Raw genomic sequence first — 19,837 nt, forward strand, 5'->3', positions numbered from 1 at the left:
TTAACCATGATAGTTTCCAGTGGGAACCGCGAGGAAGTCGACCTAGTTGGGTATATTGCTAGCAATGGGATTCTCAGTCTCCATTACTAACAATCCCTTTCCCCCAAATATACCTAGTTTAATGTAGTTGGGTATATTTTGTGCCTAGTCGTAAGTACAATGTACAATGTACCTCTGCTTCAGACGATTATGTGACTTCCCTAAGTTCAATAGTTAGAAAATTTTGAATTCAATGATGTGCCTTGATATTGTGATTATATTGTTTACAATGTATACGTATGTGCCTCTTGGAATATTTTGTAAATATATTTATAGATAAATTAATAACTCGTTTTATTTTCCTTTTTCATTCATCGCAAAAAAGGATATACTTGTACACGTAAGAATAATATAATATGGTATGGTAACCCCGCCTGCGCTAACGGGATACGCTGGCGGGGCACCAGTGAAGGGTGATAGATGAGAATGAAAACAGGCCAGTTAGCCCATCATGGTGAATTCATCAGGAATTAACCATGATAATTTCCAGGGGGAACCGCGAGGAGGTCGACCTGGTTGGGTATATTGCTAGCAATAGGATTCTCAGTCTCCATTACTAACAATCTCTTTCCCCCTAGTCAAATAAGATAGGGGAAGACAACAATAATACAAGTTGTATAACATAAAATTCGATTTTAATTTCAAAAATATACACTCATATTTTAACAATATAATTTTTATACACTTGGTATTATATACAGTCTAACATCTAAGTGGCTTATTACATTATCATATTGCAGCATGAAGATTGTGTGTGGCGATGGAGAAAAAATAGGTATCATCATTCATCACTAGATGTCGTTAGAGGTGAGTTAAGGGCATACGTCACAATACAGTAGTTTAAGTGAATTCAAACTCTTATCAAGTCTAATGTGATAATAGTAGGCTCCATATTGCTCCTATGGTGAGAATTTCTGTATATTTATTTATTTTATTCTGTATAAAATGAAACCAATAAATAATATTGAGTTTTTATATTTTATTTTAGTAATATATACTCATTGCGGCCGATTGTAAGGCGCATTACTCTAAACCTTTAAAATTTTTATTTGATATCACAGCGACATTTTTATATTGGCGTGTCGAGTTCTTTATGACAGTTTATGGGGGAGGCTTATGTCCAGCAGTGGACGAATAATGGCTGAAATGATGATGATGATCACAGCGACATCTTTACTGTAATGAACTAATTTTCTAATACATTTAAGTCAAAATTATTATTATTTTAGTTTATGATGGGTCATATAATATTAATTTCGTGAAATTATCAAATAAAAAAAATGATTAAGAGTTAGGTTTAGAGAAATAGCCCCTCAGAATTGGCTCCATTATTGTCAACTGCGATCATGTCTTTTAGAATAGAATAAAATAGAAAATATTTATTGCAAAAAAAAAAAAAAAACATATAACAGTAATATTATATATAAGAAGTGTCTCGTATTAGGCAAAAGGAACTGACTCCTGTCCCGGTGCAATGTGTACAGCTGCACAGCTGGTTTTCAGCCAGTTTCTCTCTTAATAATTTCATGCGATTGTTGCTTGTTATATTAGCTAGTACTAAGGTTGTAATGGAAAAAAAATATTATTATCATTATAATCACTTCTCATTAATATGTACTGTATTTGTTATTTCTCTTTTTACTTGGTGCAATAAAGTGTAAATAAATAAATAATTACAAAAAAAAATAAAGAAGAAACATAATCGACGGCGTTACCGTTAAAAGAGATCTTTACTAGGGAATCTTTATATTCGTAAAATATCTAAGCATAATGATCCTACGTATTGATAGTGTAAGAATAAAGAAAACCCATGACCTAGAACAGTTTCACCACTCTCAAATTGTTTTAAACATGCTGCAAATTGGGTTAACTTCATTGATTGTAAACAGGTATTATATATATGTACTTTGCATTCTAGTTTTTGTGACTTTGTAATAGTTATTACCACACTTATTTCAAATCGTTAGATCCGTCTGTCGTTCATCCTTGAACAGTTTTAATGTATACATAAATTCTGTCGTCGTTTGTCACATGCTCATTGAGAAGGTCCTCATAAACGAAAACAACCGTGGAAACGACGAAACAGCATTGCAACACTAGATGGCGCTATCCTGATGAATTTTAATTTTTAATATATTGAAACAAACAGAAAATATCCAGTCTTTATACTAAATATAAATTAAATAATAAAATTATTTTAATATATACATTAAAAGAAAGCTGCGAGATGTATTAATGGAATTAGATATAAAAACATTTCTAGCGTAAAAGCATACGCTTTACATCGCTTTACATTTAAATAGTTACTAACCACTCTACGATTTTAAGAAATAATGGTCAGATTATAAAGTAGTTTTTCATTCGTTAGTTTTATTATACTATTCAATAAATACTTTATCGATAGGCCTGCGCCGTGGACGAAGCGAAAAGCTTTAAAAACGTTAACTAATAAATAGAGGAAGCAATTTAAAAACTTTGTCAAAATAAACTCTCATAAATTCATATATTTTTAGGATATTTATAATACTAGAGAATTGAGAACTAGATGGTATGACAGGGTTATGTATAAACTTATTACTATAGTCAATCAACTTATCCGTCTTATCTGTGAGAACAGGTGGTCTACTATGAAATGAAATTCCGAAATTTCGGGCTCAATTTCGTATTTTTGTTCGTATCAAAATCGACCCAGTAAATGAAGCTTAACAATTCGTTCATCATAAATCCTATTCTAATAGTTCAAAGGAACGATCTTTTAATATTTTTAATAACTTTAAACAGCATGTATTATGTAATTTTAACATCAAATTTCTGTTTCGTTCGTCCCCGAAATTTCATGGTACATACTTCATGGTAGGCCCTCTGTATACCACCTTTAATTGATGTGTTCATATGGCCTTAAGCTTGGTAGTGAGGAGTAAGATTTTTTTGTTCAAACTTAGATTTAAGCATTTTTTAATAGTAGTTTTTAACTTTTACTTACTAATAACATTGTATATTGTCTGCTTAATTATTGTGAGCATATTGTTGGTGTGTCTTTTATAAATAAATAAATAAACTTCAAGAGAGTCACTTCATGAGCGGGAAATTTGAGGCGAAGGTTGTTGACATAGCGCCAAGTATGGCCGCTAATCTCACTGAGAAACAATAAATATTTAGGTGTTATTTCGAAATATATTATTAGTTAAGCTAATTTAGTACATTGTACGAAAAAGTAAATCAATATAATTCGATGGAATTTATAACTTTTCAAATACTTAAATAATAAAATTGTGTTAGAACCAGACCGTAAACGCCAGTAATTATGTACTAATATAATTAGTCACCTACGAAACAGAGGGCCTACCATGAAATGTTTTCCGAAATTTCGGAGCCAAACGAAACAGAAAATTGATATTAAAATTACATAATACATGCCGTTTGGATATATTAAAAATGTTAAAATATCGTTCCTTTGAACTTTTATGATAGGATGTATAACGAACGAAATGTTAAACTCCATTTATTGGTCCGATTTTGGTATAAACAAAAACACGAAATTGAGTACGAAATTTCGGAATTTCATTTCATGGTAGACCCACAGGCCTGCGAGCCTAGTGTAGTAATCACTGATAAGTAAACTGCGTACCCGCATTTTTGTTTAAATCAATTTATTTTTATTATTAATTATTATCAACGTATGACCATCGCAAACGTTCATTATTAACGTATAGTTTATTTTATTTTATAGATAATTCTCAGGAGCGTCGTTAAGATTCTTTACAAGAGGACTATTTAAATATTTACGAGAAAAATACGAAGCAAAAATACCATTTTAACATTAGACATTATGTTAATAAAATGAAGGTCACTTCATTTTGGACTCACGATTCGATATCACGAGTGTCATATTAGCGCAACACAATTTAGTTAATGTAATTCGAAATTATATATACACATACATATCCGTCATTGCCTGTCTCCCATTAGGGTAGGCAGAAACAATGGAACGCCAAATGCTTCGATTCAAACAAATCTCTCTCTTATCGAAATTACATTTTCATAGATGTAAATTCTGTATATACATATTAAAATCATTTTAATTGCTTATAATTGAATATTCAGGGTAAAGTCACATGTCAATATAATATTAAAGATTGTGTCCCATAAAAATAACCGACTTCAATTGTGAAAAACTCAGATATTTTGTTCTAAAAACTACTAAACTGATTGTGATAAAATTTCCATGGAATCAATCTGTAAGTATATCCAGATAAAAAAGATTCTAAAACGGTTTAGACCTGACCGGGTTATGAGGATAAAAAAAAATACAATTGATTTGAGAACCCCCTTTTTGAAGTCGATTGAAAATGTATTCATGCTATAAAACATATTAGGATATGAAATATTGTAAATTAAAAAAAAAAACTAATACCTATTTCCATACTAACTATTAGAGGAACTATATCTTTTGGGGAAAAAATAAAGAGTATCTATCTATCTATAACTTAAAAGCTGGACGCGCCATTGCCGTTTACTATTCCATGCCACCATTCTATTCCCGGACCTTGTGATCCGGGCATCGAATGGGCCACTCCTTATTGTCCCGTGAGTACCCACGAGGCGACTAATGATCGAATGTCAAAAAATGGTCGATTCGCCTGTCTAATCTTATCGAACTAAAACGTTGATCATAGAATACATTACAAATTTACCACTAGAAACTGTACTAGATATTTTGTTTCGGAATTTTTAAAACATTTTTCAAACAAACTTGTGTATGCCAAATAAAACCTATATGTCTAATCTTATCTAGTAACAATAAAACGTTGATCATAGAATATATTGCAAATAAATTTACCACTAGAAACTGTACACCTACTACATATTTTGCTTCGGAATTTTTCAAATAACAAGATGCTTATGTATAAATGCATAATAAAACCTATATGGACTTACGGGATCCAACTGTGGGGTTCTGCTAGTAATTCCAATATAGAGATTTTGCAGAGATTTCAGAACATTACTTTAAGAAACATTATTAAATCTCCATGGTTTGTTAGAAATGAGGAGATACATAATTATATGCAAATTAATACTATTAAAGAAGAGATAAGGATGAACAGCAAAAAATATAAACAGCGCCTTATAAATCATACGAATGACCTGGCTGGAGAACTACTCACAGCACAACAATCTACGAGACTAAGACGATGGCTTGTATTGAACCTTGACACTAGAGTTTGATGAGCTTTACAAAATCATTCTAAGAGAGCAGACCACTGACAGGGACTGCTTCTCAAAACGCTAATTTTCACACATGACACTATCTGATTATGGCTGTTATGGAAGAGCCGATTGCAGATAACAAGAGGAAAAAAAATACATTTTAGACATAAAAATCTAAATTCCCAGTACCAGCTTTATAACAATATTGATGCAGGATTAACGTTTCACTTCGTTAGCAGAGCACTTTTTAATTGTCAATATATTAGCCATAAGCTGTCCACTGCTGAAAAGGTGTATAGGTATGGCCTTAAGTATACCTTACGCTGCCAAGCAAATATCAGCTTTACATAGATGGATGCAGGTAATAGAATAAAATGACAACCGCGAGATTATTAGAGCTTAAATCAACAAAGAAATAAAAAAAAACTATAGATACCTTAGTTTTACTGTTAGTTCTCACTGATTGGAAAATGTAGATAGATATACCTACTTGAATAATAAATACCTATTTTTTATTCATCCAGATAAATATACAAATTGGATGTTTTATTATACAAATTGGGAACACTAGACGAAATCAATGTCGAATCGTGTACAAAGATTTCTATGTTTGAAATTAGTTCAAATTAGAAAGTGATCAGAACTACGAAACGTGGAATAAAGTATGTCTTTAATAATATCTAATAAGTGTCTACTTAAAAAACTCGTTCTAAGCGTTTCCAATTGGTACAGCATAAAAATGAGCGTTTCTCAACAGATACGATAATCCTGCCTTTCTCGTTATACTTATAACTTAATCATTCAGCATGTTTGATCATTACCAAAACTATGTATCAGTTTAGATATACATAACAAGATACTGGTATGTAGTTTTCAGTAGAGATGGGTAATATCCGATAACTATATATTGAGTTCTACTAGATATTGATGACCACCTATTGCGATACCGTCCATACTAGCCAGAGATCTTTATTCATTACAAACAGGTTCTTTTTTCGATATTATATATTGGATAACTAGTATCTATCGGGGAGAAAGGGATTGTTAGTAATGGAGACTGGGAATCCCATTGCTTGCAATATACCCAACCAGGTCGACCTCCTCGCGGTTCCCCCTGGAAACTATCATGGTTAATTCCTAATGAATTCATCATGATGGGCTAACTGGATTGTTTTCATTCTCATCTATCACCCTTCACTGATGTTTCGCCAGCGTATCACGTTAGCGCAGGCGTTGTTACCATTTTCACCCATAAAAAAAAAACCAGTATCTATCTGTTATACGTATAGATATTGTAACTACAATATATAGATATTATTACATATTACCCATCCTTAGTTTTCAGTCGGCACTGGACATTGTTAGTATACCAAAGCACTTAAGGCATAACCAACATTTCAAGGTTTGTTATAAAGCCTCCTGTAGCTGACGCCGCTATCACAAAACTCATTCATAATTATCCTACACAGGAACAAATGGAAGACCACTATTAAAAGTATAATAGAAATCCAGAATAGGGGGTTCAGGCCCCCTAAACTATAACCGTGCTTGTGCAACGCTATCACATGATTCTCATGTGCTGGTGCCTCAACTACTTCATGTACGTGTATAGCGTGCCTTAGGTCTTCCATGTGTTGCTTATCAGCAGTTATATACAAAATTGCTGTTAACGGTTCTGTCAGTTTCACAGGGAAATACTTCTTGTAAGGTCCTAACTGCACAGGCGCGTCTAAACAGCCTGCATCGCAAGCGTAATATGTCTTATCTGAACGATCTAATGCAACAAATATAGCTGCTTTATTGTCCTCTTGTAAAATAACACTTATATTAACATGTGTCATGTTTCCATATGTGACACGTCTGAAAAGAAAGTCTCTATGTAACTTTGATGGGTGTATGTTGTATTCTAAATGTTGATTACTGAAACGTAAGCTTCCAAAACTAAGTATCATTGCTTGATTCACACCGCTGGCACCTGCTGCGAGCAATTTATAACAGCCTTGTTTCTCCAATGTTAGCAGCCAAAGGCTGGCTACATCGTTTATATTTGACAACGAACTCAGAGGCTTCCATAAGTTCAATGCGTCCAAAGTAGAATGCCCTTCATAGCAACCTTCCGAATAAGTCAACGCCCGTAGTATATCAGCTTTCCTCGCTGGTTTTATATGTTCTTCGTGTTCATAACTACTGACCTGTGATAAGATTGTATATATTGTAGCATTTATGCGATCTCCATTTATAACACCTTCTGCCTTTGAGTCTGATATGTAAAAGCCAGTGTACCAAAGACCTTGCCAGACCCTCGCATGGTTATCTTGAAGAGTTCTAACTGCATTTCTGTCCCATGTTAGACCTATAACCTTTTCCATTTCAGCTATAGCTTTCTTCTCAACTACATCCTTGTGTTTCGCATAATCAGCTTTTTTAATAGGATTGCTGTACTGCACAGTAGTTAAAACTAAGATGTCTATACCATCCCTGGCCCCAATTTGAATGTTATTACTCAGTTTCCTACTCACCACTGATACGGCAACAACATTCTCACTATCAGGCAGTTGTATCATTCCTGTATATACCTCATAATCTTTCGTATCGACACCCTGATGCAATTTTACTGTTTGTTTAACCGCTGTGGGCCACTCTGAAATTCTTGGCATAGAGATTCGCAGAGTTTTACCAGTGTTCGTGGGATTGTTGATCCAAATTTCTTGAACAAACAATGACGGTATTGTCCTGTGTGCATAATACTTGTATGAGATCTGTAAACCTGAGTTGCTACATTGAAATCTATGGACGATTCCCTTCCTATACTCAGTAACAGTGTACTCTCTCATGTCATAATCTTCTATTATGTATAGAGGGTGGTAATACACCGGTAAAGATAAGGACCGGCCATGTTTGATGTTAAAATGGGCATCATGGTCCAAAGTAAGTCCTATCAACCCATTACCTACGTAAGGCACATAATTATAGCTTAAAGTAGACAGTGTGGCCAGTGACTCTTGCCTTATATACACGTCGTACTCGTTAAGGGCCTCCTGAAATGGATTAAGGAAGTTTTTCTGACATACATTTTGGTATGACACAGAGTCTTCGGCCCCGAACAGCCAATTCATTAATCCTGGCCCAATATATAAAAGTAAGAACACGGCAATAAGGCATAACAATACCAATTTCTTCCTCGTGATCGGACCATCAATGATTCTTTGGATGCGCCGCGCGAAATCCCCGGCTCTTCGACTCATATCGTAGACGCCACCACCTCTATCCATCACCTTAATTGTCTATTCTATTAAAGAAATGCACTAGTAGAACGACAAACTCACTAGCTTTCAAGTGAGACCAATAATTATCATTGTAATTGAACAATTTCTAAACGAAATCGGTTTTTTGCAAAAATACACAGAGGACTCGACAAATTGATGAAAGTGATATCAAAGAAAACACAGCCGTTTGACAATTTTACTGACTGATTGACAGTTATTGACAGCTGACGACGGAAACAAAGCACGAGATAGCTCTGTGTTGCCATGTCAAATAAGTTGGTTCTTATTTCCTATTCTGGTATTTAAATTATAACTATATCGAATTAATTACGTTGCGTAGTCTGAGTTCATATTTTGCTTTGCATTATTGCTGATGATTTTCCTTTATTTTAATAGGTGATAATAGAACGATAACCTTACCTACGTTGCCGTGACACCAATCAAATATGACAGAAAAAAATGCAATAGCTCAGTTGACCCGTAGGTGAAATTCATAACGAATGAATTAAGATTTCAAAGGATACCACGTGGAGGTCGACCTGATAGGGTGTATTGCTAGCAATGAGGCTATGAGACCCATTACTAACAAGTAATTCCCCCTTATTGGAGTAAGGATCTCTATTAGTAACAATTACTTTATCCCTTTGGAGACAGGCGTAACATATGTATGTAGAAATGTCGAAGTTCTAATATATTTATCTAAGAAGCACAAGCTGTAGGGGATTGTTTACTATGAGGACCACTAATTATATAATCTATCAAGCCGACCTCCTCATGGTCCCTTTCGAAACCGTACTAATCAATGCTTAGTAAATTCGTTACGATGGGTTAACTGACTTAATTTTCATCTATTATTATTTGCCAATACCCTGCTAGTATACTAAATAATGCATCTTTTTTATCTCTTAAAATAAAAGTACCAGCGGGATGTAGCGAGCATTGTTGAGTTGGCGAAGGATGAGGGAATGAATGATTTTTATTTACTAAATATTGGTGACTGGTAGTAGCAAATCTTAAAATTAATTACAATTGTTCAGCAATATTTACCATTACACAAGTATGTAAATGTTTTTTTTTTCTTTTTTGTCCTTTGTGCAAACTAACTTTATTGTCATTTCAATACTGACTTTCAGAATTGTAGGAAACAAGAGACGTATGTAAAGAGGTCTTTAGTATCTAAAGACCTGCACATCGCGGAGTGTTAATGTCTTGCGGTACGGTACAGCTGTTAACTGTCCACTACTGAACATAAGTCATGCCCATAAAGGGTTTTGCCAGTAGTGGCTATGCTTGGCTAGAAGTTAGTAACCACTGTTAGACTTTTAGAGATGTTTTAATATGGACGCTGCTGCCCATCCCTTTATCTTCCTTCTTTGCATGATTTTTTTTAATGAAATAAATCAAGGTGATATAATTCATGTACAAAATTAAAAGAAAAATAGTTGAAAAAATAAATGTGACAGCTATGTTTTTTTTTCTGCAATGGACATTAAAAAGGTATCCAGACACGATCAACTTAAAGTGAAATTGTTCTTTTATTTATTCTATTTGGGCATTCAATGTTATGATGGAAATTTCCACCATTATGCAAAGAAGGGTTGTTTTTTTAGTCATCTCTTGCGACACCTATAGGAAGGGAAGGGGTGGCCCATTCTATGCTGGGACCACGCGGACGTCTTGCTTTATATATATATATATATATATATATATATATATATATATATATATATATATATATATATATATATATATATATATATATATATATATATATATATATATATAGGAGATATATAAATAAAAAAAAATATTATCTAAATTATATTTCTCCACTACATTAAAAACTATTACATTACTAGAGAACTACATATATGTTTACAATATAAAGACAAATGTACAGTTTAAATAGAGCACCAAAATAGGCACAATAGTTATTACTTTTCAATATGTAATATATATATATATATTAATAAATTCATCTATTTATTGAATTGAGATTCAATTTTCTAATTTTAAATTCGTACCATCGTCACCTCAATATCAAAGCAATAGCAGTAACAATTTTTTAATATCACAACTTACTCAATAAGTTAAAAACACAAAATTATTATTTTTACGTAAAACAAATATCAATTAACGCCATTAATGAAAGACGCATGCCTCTACTATGTAAAGTGATCAAATTATTATTACAATGAAATCAATAACATATTAATGTAAAATATTTCATAAAAAAAGTTACAATAAAGTAAATTAATTTGTTTATAAAAAGGAACGATTCACATGATGATAGATTGAAGACAAAATGGAATTAGATAAGTGCGTAATATTTATATTATTTTTAAAAATATTATAAATACTACATAAATAAAATAGAAAAATATAATAATTTATCAAACATTAAGTATAAGGAATGTAAAAAAAAAAATTAAGACGGAATTATTTAAAGTAGGTATTTCATTTTGTGAGAGGCTATAAAAATAAGTTCCATTATTTTTAGATATTTATGGAAAATTTACGACTGTTAAATTTAGTTTTATATCCAAAAAAAAAAAAAAAACAAGATTATAAGCAATGTATAATAAAAAAATATAAAGCTATATAAATAATGGTCTTTCAAAAATGTATTCACACAGGCAAATAGTTTTCTAATTGTATCATTCATACAAATAATATCCAATAGACGTGTTTGCTAAAAACATAGCATAGCAAAACCATACTTGTGCCCTCTCAACAAAAGCCAATTTCACACAAAAACAACCGAATTATAATATTAAAATTTAATACTGTTTCAAATCGTAAGAAGGAAGAGATCTTTTCTATCTTTGCATCACATTTTCTTTTTTAATTAGCACAACCCATTAGGGACCACAGTGGTAAACATATTTATTTATACGAAATTATGGTAATTATTTAATTAATTATCATGTGTCTAATAAATCTATTTTATCTGTTGGAATGTTTTTCTCTTTTATATCGACTGGAATTCTTTATTTGAAAAATTTTTACAAAAAAAAATATGTACGTTGGAGGTTATAATGCTTGTATAAATAATATGCTTAAACTATGTATGTCTGTGCACGTATGTCTGTGGACAACTTTCCGCATTTAAAATTTCTTTGTGTGCGTTACATATTTACCCACATGCATGTGTGTGTTCTAGCATGCGATATATTATATGCATTATATTACGGGTTTTATTATGACTTAAATGTATGCGAGGATTATTTCTCGTCGAATTACAAAGGACGTCGAAGAAGAATCTCGTCGAATTAATTTGTTCGTAGACAAAAAGTTCTTCGAATGTGTAAGTCTACCTATATAAATATATATATGGTATAATTGTATGATTTCAAATGTTTTTGTCTTTTGAAAATTTTGTCCACGAACATAAGCTCTTTAACTGAGTAAGCTCTGTCCACAGTAGTCTTGATTCAGTAGGCATTGTTACCGTTTTATGTGAGGACAAAAGTTCCTGACTGAAGACTGGTTAGACCAATACTCTCTGTCCACGGTATGGTCCTTCGGTTTGGCATGTTCTATTTTACAGTTCCAGTGAGTTATTCTTGTTCGACGGGTTTCCACTCGCGGTCTGAGCGGAGCAGCACTATCTCCTCTTCGGAGTCCGTCTCCGATGGGGGCAAGTCTTCAACGTCGTAGTACGGTTTACGTATTATTTCTGTTGACAAATCAATTGCATTGAAAAGGCGAAGGGTAAATAAATTCTTATTTAAAGGAACAAATAAAAAAATATATATAAATAAATAATTTACCAGAGAGAGACTATGTACAAAAGTCGATTGCTTGGGTACCTCTGTCCCATTCGTGTTTCTACCGTGAAGCAGTTGTGTTTGCATGGCTGTGTTTCGGTTTGAAGGGTGGGATATGACAGTGAATTTACAGGGTACAGAGGAATAACACCTGAGTCCTCAGGAATGGCAACGCATGGGGGGTATCATGGGCGAAATAGTATACTCTGTTATGTCCATGATACTGCTCATGTCTTTAGGCGACGGTTACCACTTTCCATTAGATGGGCCGTCAGCGTGCTTGCTATTCTAAGTTGCATAAAAAAATGAATTTTAACGAAAACAAAGTTAGCCTGTAATCAACCATAGTTGGTGTCCTCGCATAGCGGTCGCTTGTCGTCCGACGGTAACGGCGCGAACAGGTACTCCCGCCGCGACTCCCGCGCCCTCTGGCGGCAGCTGAAGCACCAAGCGGCCAGGGTCACCACCCCCACGCCTACTACGCCTGCAAGATAATTTTAATTAAATTTTTTTAATCCACATTTACTTATTTATATAAAATCCGTTATTGGCTGTATTCATAAGAGACTTAGCATGTAATTAATTTTTTAAGAGTTGTGGATTTTTGTATAAAATAAAATAAAAAAAAATCAGCTTTTTTGCAACTCAATATTTTATAGTTTATTTTAAAAGGAATATATTAATAACTATTTATATAGTTATAGACTAAGGATATTATGTATAGTGTAATGACTTTTTCTGATCCCTAGACGTACAATACTCCAGTGTAAGAGAAAAAAGTTAAAATTATACCCTATACCAATATGCTCAGGGGGTCTCTAGTAAGTAGTTAAAGCATAAAATTTACTTGGGTGTTACGTAACGTTTAGACGTAGAGGGGGGTTTACAAAAACTGTTACAGCCAGTTACATTGGGAAGGGGAAAATTGCTTGCAAATATTTGAACATCGAGGTATAGTAATTTAATATCCTTGTTGGGGGAGGGAAAGGGATTGTTAGTAATGGAGACTGAGAATCCCATTGCTAGCAATATACCCAATCAGGTCGATCTCCTCGCGGTTCCCCCTGGAAAGTATCGTGGTTAATTCCTGACGAATTCATCATGCTGGGCTAACTGACCTGTTTTCGTTCTCATCTATCACCCTTCACTGGTGTTCCGCCAGTGTATCCCGTTAGCGCAGGCGGGGCTACCATACCATTTTCACCCATCAATAAAAAATATCCTCGTTGGAAGATATCGTCGGAAAGGATAGACAGATATTTACATACATTAATCAGGTCGACCCACACGCAGCTCGTCAAAATGGGCTAAGTGACCTGCTTTCATCTTCACCTATCATCATCTATCACAGGAGCTCCGCCGGCGTATATTGATAGCGTAAACAGGGTTGCCACCACATTATTATAAAAAATAATTCAATTGATACCAACCCGCTAGCATGACAAATATAAGCCGTGGCAGACCGAGCACATAGTCGTCTTTCTCCAGCTTGAATAGAACATTCTGTGTCCAGTTATCCTTCGAATTTGTCTGAAAACAAATTATTAATATATTTTTAATGGGTTTAATTATTATTAAATATAAGGTATATATATATATATATATAGTCCGCCATTGTATATTAAATCTTTTGATGTATTCCGTATGAATTATGTACAATAAAGATTTTATAATACAATACAATATTATTACAGATTACAATTATCTAATTCTTTAGTAACATAATCTTAGTCCAACGTTAGTACATCTTACAATCAAATAAATAAATAAAAGAAAAAGAAATAAGAAACTTGTTCATCGCTGAAACATTCGATCATACAAAAAACTGTAAATTAAGCTAAGGATCCCAAATAAATATTTTTATTTTTTTTATTTTTATTCCATTTGAATGAATTAAGTAATTAATGCTTGAAAATGGCAACATTAAATGTAAATATAAAAAATTGTTTGACTACTATATAACAACATGTCGTGTTAAGTTTGCCTTTTGCCTTGTTCAAATATAGTTCATAAATAAATATTAAAAAAAAATTTTAATATGGCAATCTTCATGTACTTTCTTTTTTGGACTTGTATTAATATAACGAAGACGTCTTTTTGTGGTAATTTTAACAAAACCTGGTTAACTTTTCTTAAAATTCTATTAAATCAATAATTATTTCACATATTTTCACCATCTCTGCTATTCATACGCTTTTTGTTCTTACCTAATGGTTAGCTGGTAGAGAATGCCATATGGCATTAAGCTCGCCACTTGTACAAAATTTTATTGTGCAATAAAAAAATAAATAAATAAATCAGCAGCGTCCCTCTTAAAACATTTCCAAAGCCTAACTGCGGTTGCCAATCTGCCTGCCAAGCTTGGCAACTACTGGTACCCCCCTCCCCTCCCCCAAGGGGGAGATTTAGGTTCAGCAGTGGACAGTTAAGGTTGCCATGACGTTGATGAAATAAATAAAGAGACTACATATCTTTTGAGATTTTTAGATTATGAAGCCTTATGTCCAGTTGTGGGCATAAGGCTTCTTATGTCCACAACTGGACATATCTATCAAGCCCGTCTCCCATTAGGGTAGGCAGAAACAATGGAACGCCAAATTATATGTAGCACTCACCATAATATGTTTTTGTTTAGTGACATATCCGTCGACAGACGCCGACACCAGTACTTCCTTGCCGGTATACCTCTTCGGCACAGAGAGCATAAAGCGGCCCGCTTCATCGCTGCTATTGGTCGATATGGGCTTTATAGAGCTCAGAGTGAATATCTTGAGTTGTGCGTTATTTAGCGGTTGGCTGTCGTGGTCCAAAATTAAACCTAAAAAAGAAATTAATAAATTAACTATGAAATTTGCAATTAATTAAATAATTTATTTATTTAACTCTTTATTGCACCAAAAACATAAAATAAACAATGACATATAAACAATTCAAGTAAAATACAGTAGCATGTACAGGTTAAAATATACATATAAAGGTACAAAAGGCGGTCATATCGCTAGGGCAATCTCTTACAGACAAACTTCGGTTAAAGGTTGTTTATAAGAGATTGATTTATTTTTATTTTAATGTAATAACTACCTACTTACACCTGCCCTTTTCTATCTGTTCTCTTTTAACTAAAGGTTGTCTTGTCTGTAAGAGATTGCCCTAGCGATAAGAACGCCTTTTGTACCTTTATGTGTATATTTCAATCTGTATTTATGTTACTGTATTTCACTTGAATTATTCACTTGTCATTGTATATTTTTATTTATAATGCAATAAAGAGTTAAATAAATAAAAAATAAATAAATACTTATCTTACGTGTGATTACATCGAAAAAGCTCAACTAGTTTCGGGATCAATTCGTGATCCTTAGTCATGAGCGATTGTGATTCGAGCACGAATCTGCATGCCTCGACCTGCTGAGCGCGAGCTGTAGGCATTTGCGACTACCTTTACCTTTACTTTACCCTTTTTTGCAGAATTGGGATCGATTCTGAGGGGTTATTTCTCTAGACGGTGGTTTTATGGGGAAAGCTTATGTTCAGCAATGGACTGTTATCGACTAATAATGATGATGATGATAAAAAAATTACCTGTGATGTAAATGGTGTTGGGATCGCTGTCCGTGACCTTCAATTCTGGATACTGCCCTCCAGGGAGACTTTCGGCGTTTTCACGTTGCAGTATTATGTCTTTTTCCTTCAACACTCCATCAACAACCCGCCATGTGAATGTCTGAAAAATACATTATTACTCGTTTTGAGTGTTGCCAGTCGCACACATACTAATTGTAACGGAATTAAACAAAATAATTCTAATAAAATAACCAGTGATATGAACTTCCACAAAATAATATAGGTACATCTCGCTGGAGCTGTACATATATAGCAACAGCTGAGGCGGCCCCTATTACCAACAACATTAATTGTTCTTTTTTTTTTCTTTTTGTTGTTTTAATATTTTTTTTCTTAATAATGGTAATAAAGGTCATCTACGAGGTTTGTCCGGAAAGTACGTATAAAAGTTTTTTAAAAATTTTATTTTACAATTATTCAGGTAAATCAATTTTATCCCCTTCAAAGTACTCCCCCTGTGACATAATGCACTTGTGCCAACGCCGTTTCCACTGTGAGAAGGCTCCTTGAAAGTCCTCTGGTTGTAGGTTTCTCAGCTGCCCCGTCGTAGCTTTTTTTATCTCATTTATGTCCCCCAAATGCCGCCCCCGAAGTACCAATTTGGTTTTTGGGAACAAGAAGAAGTCACACGGGGCCAAATCCGGCGAATAGGGGGGGTGTTCGGTCACCGTAATGGAATTTTTACTCAAAAACTCACGGACAACAAGAGAGGTGTGGGCAGGGGCATTGTCGTGGTGAAGAATCCAACGCCCCTCTCGCGCCAATTCTGGACGAACTCGTGCCACACGAGCTTTGAGGCGTCTGAGCACATCGACGTAGAATTTTCCATCAACTGTCTGGCCTGGAGGGACGAATTCTTGATGGACAATCCCCCGAACATCGAACTCTTTCTCGGCCCTCTCTGAATCTTTTTAGCCACTTGTGGACGGTTGGTTCCTTCACAGCATCATCCCCATAAACTGTTCTGAGATCGGCAAAAATTTCACGGCCATTCTTGCCGAGTTTCGAGAGAAACTTGATTACGACGCGCTGCTCTTCAACGGAAGCGGGCTCCATGCCGACGGGGTTTCGTTAAGAGGTAACTTCACAGATGGCGTGACAAGCCAGTTCGCACCGCACGGCGGTCAGACCAGAACTGAAGCATTGTTAGGGACATAAGGAAGGGGTCCTGCGCTTACCTGGCCTCCCCACTCCTCTTTCTCGCATTCCAGAACACTTTTATACGAACTTTCCGGACAGACCTCGTATCTATCTATCTAATACCTAGTTTTTTTTAAAGGGTGATAATGGAATGGTAACCCCGCCTGCGTTATCGGTATACGCTGGCGGGGCACCAGTGAGCGATGATATGTCACGATGAAATAAGGTTAGTTAGCCCATCGTGACGAATTCCACTAGAATTAACCACGGTGGTTTCCAGTGGGAACCGTGTGGAGGTTGACCTGATGGGGTTTATTGCTAACAATGGGTCAGTTAGACCCCATTACTAAATTATTAGTAATGGGGTCTAACTGACCCAAGGGATTACCCTTTCCCCCCAATAATACCTAGTTAAGTAAAATATTATTACTTGCATATGTATATATACTAGAATCGAATATATATCAAATTAGTAATGACGAGGTCTTGCTTAGGGTTAAGGAAAAGAGACAAATTATAAGAACTATTGAGGTCAGAAAGGAAAATATATTAGGACACTTGATACGACACGACGAAGTTATGAATATTCTAATAGAAGAAAGGTGGGGATCAATACATAGTTTTTTTTTGGTGGATGAAAATGGTATGGCAACCCCGCCTGCGCTAACGGGATACGCTGGCGAAGCACCAGTGAAGGGTGACAGATGAGAATGAAAACAGGCCAGTTAGCCCATCATGATGGATGGATAATTCATCAGGAATTAACCATGATAGTTTCCAGGGGGAACCACGAGGAGGTCGACCTGGTTGGGTATATTGCTAGCAATGGGATTTTTAGTCTCCATTACTAACAATCCCTTTCCCCCCAGGCCAATACATAGTTACATCAGGTAGATCTAGGAAGGAGTTGGTGTCGTGTCGTATCAAGAGGTGAAGAGACTTGTTGAAAATCGTAGTGAGTGGCAAGAGCTCCACCGACAAGACCGCAGCTCTTAAATAGGATAGATATATATATATATATGCTATTACTAGATGGAGTAACGACCTCAAATGCATTGCAGGGAGTCGGTGGATGCAGGTGGCTCAGGGCCCGTTCCTTATGACAGTCTATGAGAGAGGTCTATGCCCAGCAGTGGACAGATAATGGCTGAAATTCTTATGATAATATGTATATAACTATTTCTGCAATCAGTGAATCGAATTTCAAGTTCCATATTATAATGTTTATTATTATATATTTTGCTTTTTGCTTTTTTTGTTTTGTTGCTTTTTTTTATTTTCATTCTTTTATCTCTTTTACTGTGTATTATGTGTATGTTTGTATTGTAATTTGTGTGCTGTAAGTAATGTAAATAAATTATCTATTTATCTATTAAGATCATATCATCCGTCCAATGCTGAACACAAGCCTCCCGCTTGTGTTCAGCATTGGACATTGCTGGGGGGGGGGGGTGTTTGCTAGTACATACTATGCTTGGCACATATAAGTAATATCTACATTAATTAGTCAAAAGTTTATATTATACCAACATTATATTATTATGTTGGTAAGTTGTAGTTACACGAAAACTTGAACATGTAAATTGAATATAGGAAGAAGCAACGGTCGAATTGCTTACCTGTACCTTTCAGTTGAAACTGCTTTCCAAATTGGGCGGCAGAATAATAAAAGACATTTAACAGTTTTTAAAGATTTTATATGAATGTTATTATTGATACAATAAAGCATCAAATAAACAATAATCATTCAACAATTCTCTTTGGAGTTTCTCAAAATAACTCTTTGGAATTTCATCAAAAAGTCACGACACAAACAGTGAATTATAATGAATTTAATATTTGAATGAAGTATGAATGATGAGGTACTGCGTTCGTGATTCACTGTCCATCACAAAGCCAGACTAGTAGAGAATACTGAATAAAAATCACTAAATAATAGCACTAAATTCACCTTTTGTACCATATTTTCATTTAGTTAATACAGTTATTTAAGTAATTAAATAGATACTTATGTATTTGATTTATTTTTAGTATCTCTAACATGCATTGAAGTAATTAAAATTATTTTTCATTGAGAGGCTAGGCTCCTTAAAGAAACTGCATTATGCACTCTCAGTGTAGTCTAAATTTCCACTCGTATCCGAGGGTGGGCATGCCCACCCGATCCCTCTTAAATACGGCTACAGTAAAATTCAAGCTGGGAAAGCCCTGTGTTATGGAAGTCGAACTATCGTTCATTGCATTAGTTTTGTATTTACTGGATGAAGCAACTGTTTGTAAAACTAAGAATTTACCCATGATATAGGAACTTCATGAATAAAAAAATTAAAAAATGATAAAACATGTTAAGCTCCCATACTATCTTAATAGCTGATCGCACCTTATTATATGAGACACAAATATTTGTCATTTTTCAGCCCATATTTCTTCGGTGAAAATGTTCAGTTTCACTGCCCTCAAAGGGTGTTAACGATTTTAACTTCACCTGTATAATTAGCATTTATTATGAGGATCGATGAGGCTTGCTACATACCTGATCGCGGTAGTTGTGACAACGTACAAGCACGCGGTAGTCCCCGGGCGGCAACAGCGCGCGGTAGTGTGCCATGTTGGGTGACACCCGCACGGATTCCTCATCAGCGGCCTCACCCTCCTTTCCAGCGTACTGTACTGTTAGCACCGCCCGCCGCATCGGCGCGCCTTGTTCGTTCTTTATGTACCCCATTACGCCTACAAGTAAAATATTTAATATTATCTGTATCCCGTGGTTTCACTAGCGTAAAGGTTATT

At 34.7% G+C, this 19,837-nt stretch overlaps 3 protein-coding genes across 4 annotated transcripts in view; 1 reads left to right on the top strand and 2 right to left on the bottom strand.

Moving 5' to 3' along the window:
* Positions 1 to 17,599, top strand: part of LOC113514974 (uncharacterized) — a 212,564-nt gene extending 194,965 nt beyond the window's left edge. Inside the window, exon 3 of the transcript XR_008252977.1 lies at positions 16,271 to 17,599. The gene's annotated coding sequence lies outside the window, so the exon portion shown is untranslated. The remainder of the gene's footprint in view (positions 1 to 16,270) is intronic.
* On the bottom strand, positions 4,831 to 8,730 carry LOC113515013 (uncharacterized protein KIAA2013 homolog). Its single transcript, XM_026899132.3, has one exon. The coding sequence runs from the start codon at positions 8,517 to 8,519 to the stop codon at positions 6,645 to 6,647; it is 1,875 nt and encodes a 624-aa protein (XP_026754933.2). The 5' UTR covers positions 8,520 to 8,730; the 3' UTR covers positions 4,831 to 6,644.
* Positions 10,322 to 19,837, bottom strand: part of LOC113515242 (carboxypeptidase D) — a 51,014-nt gene continuing 41,498 nt past the window's right edge. For both annotated transcript variants that reach the window (XM_052896121.1, XM_052896120.1), the window contains exons 17-22: positions 19,581 to 19,777; positions 15,866 to 16,007; positions 14,899 to 15,101; positions 13,714 to 13,813; positions 12,627 to 12,767; positions 10,322 to 12,192 (exon numbers count right to left, since the gene is read on the bottom strand). In XM_052896121.1, coding sequence (XP_052752081.1) covers positions 12,074 to 12,192; positions 12,627 to 12,767; positions 13,714 to 13,813; positions 14,899 to 15,101; positions 15,866 to 16,007; positions 19,581 to 19,777 — 902 coding nt within the window. In that variant the 3' untranslated portion in view covers positions 10,322 to 12,073. The remainder of the gene's footprint in view (positions 12,193 to 12,626; positions 12,768 to 13,713; positions 13,814 to 14,898; positions 15,102 to 15,865; positions 16,008 to 19,580; positions 19,778 to 19,837) is intronic.

This window comes from Galleria mellonella, unplaced genomic scaffold (assembly GCF_026898425.1).
Source record: "Galleria mellonella isolate WM207_F2 unplaced genomic scaffold, CSIRO_AGI_GalMel_v1 utg312, whole genome shotgun sequence".
NCBI lineage: Eukaryota > Metazoa > Arthropoda > Insecta > Lepidoptera > Pyralidae > Galleria > Galleria mellonella.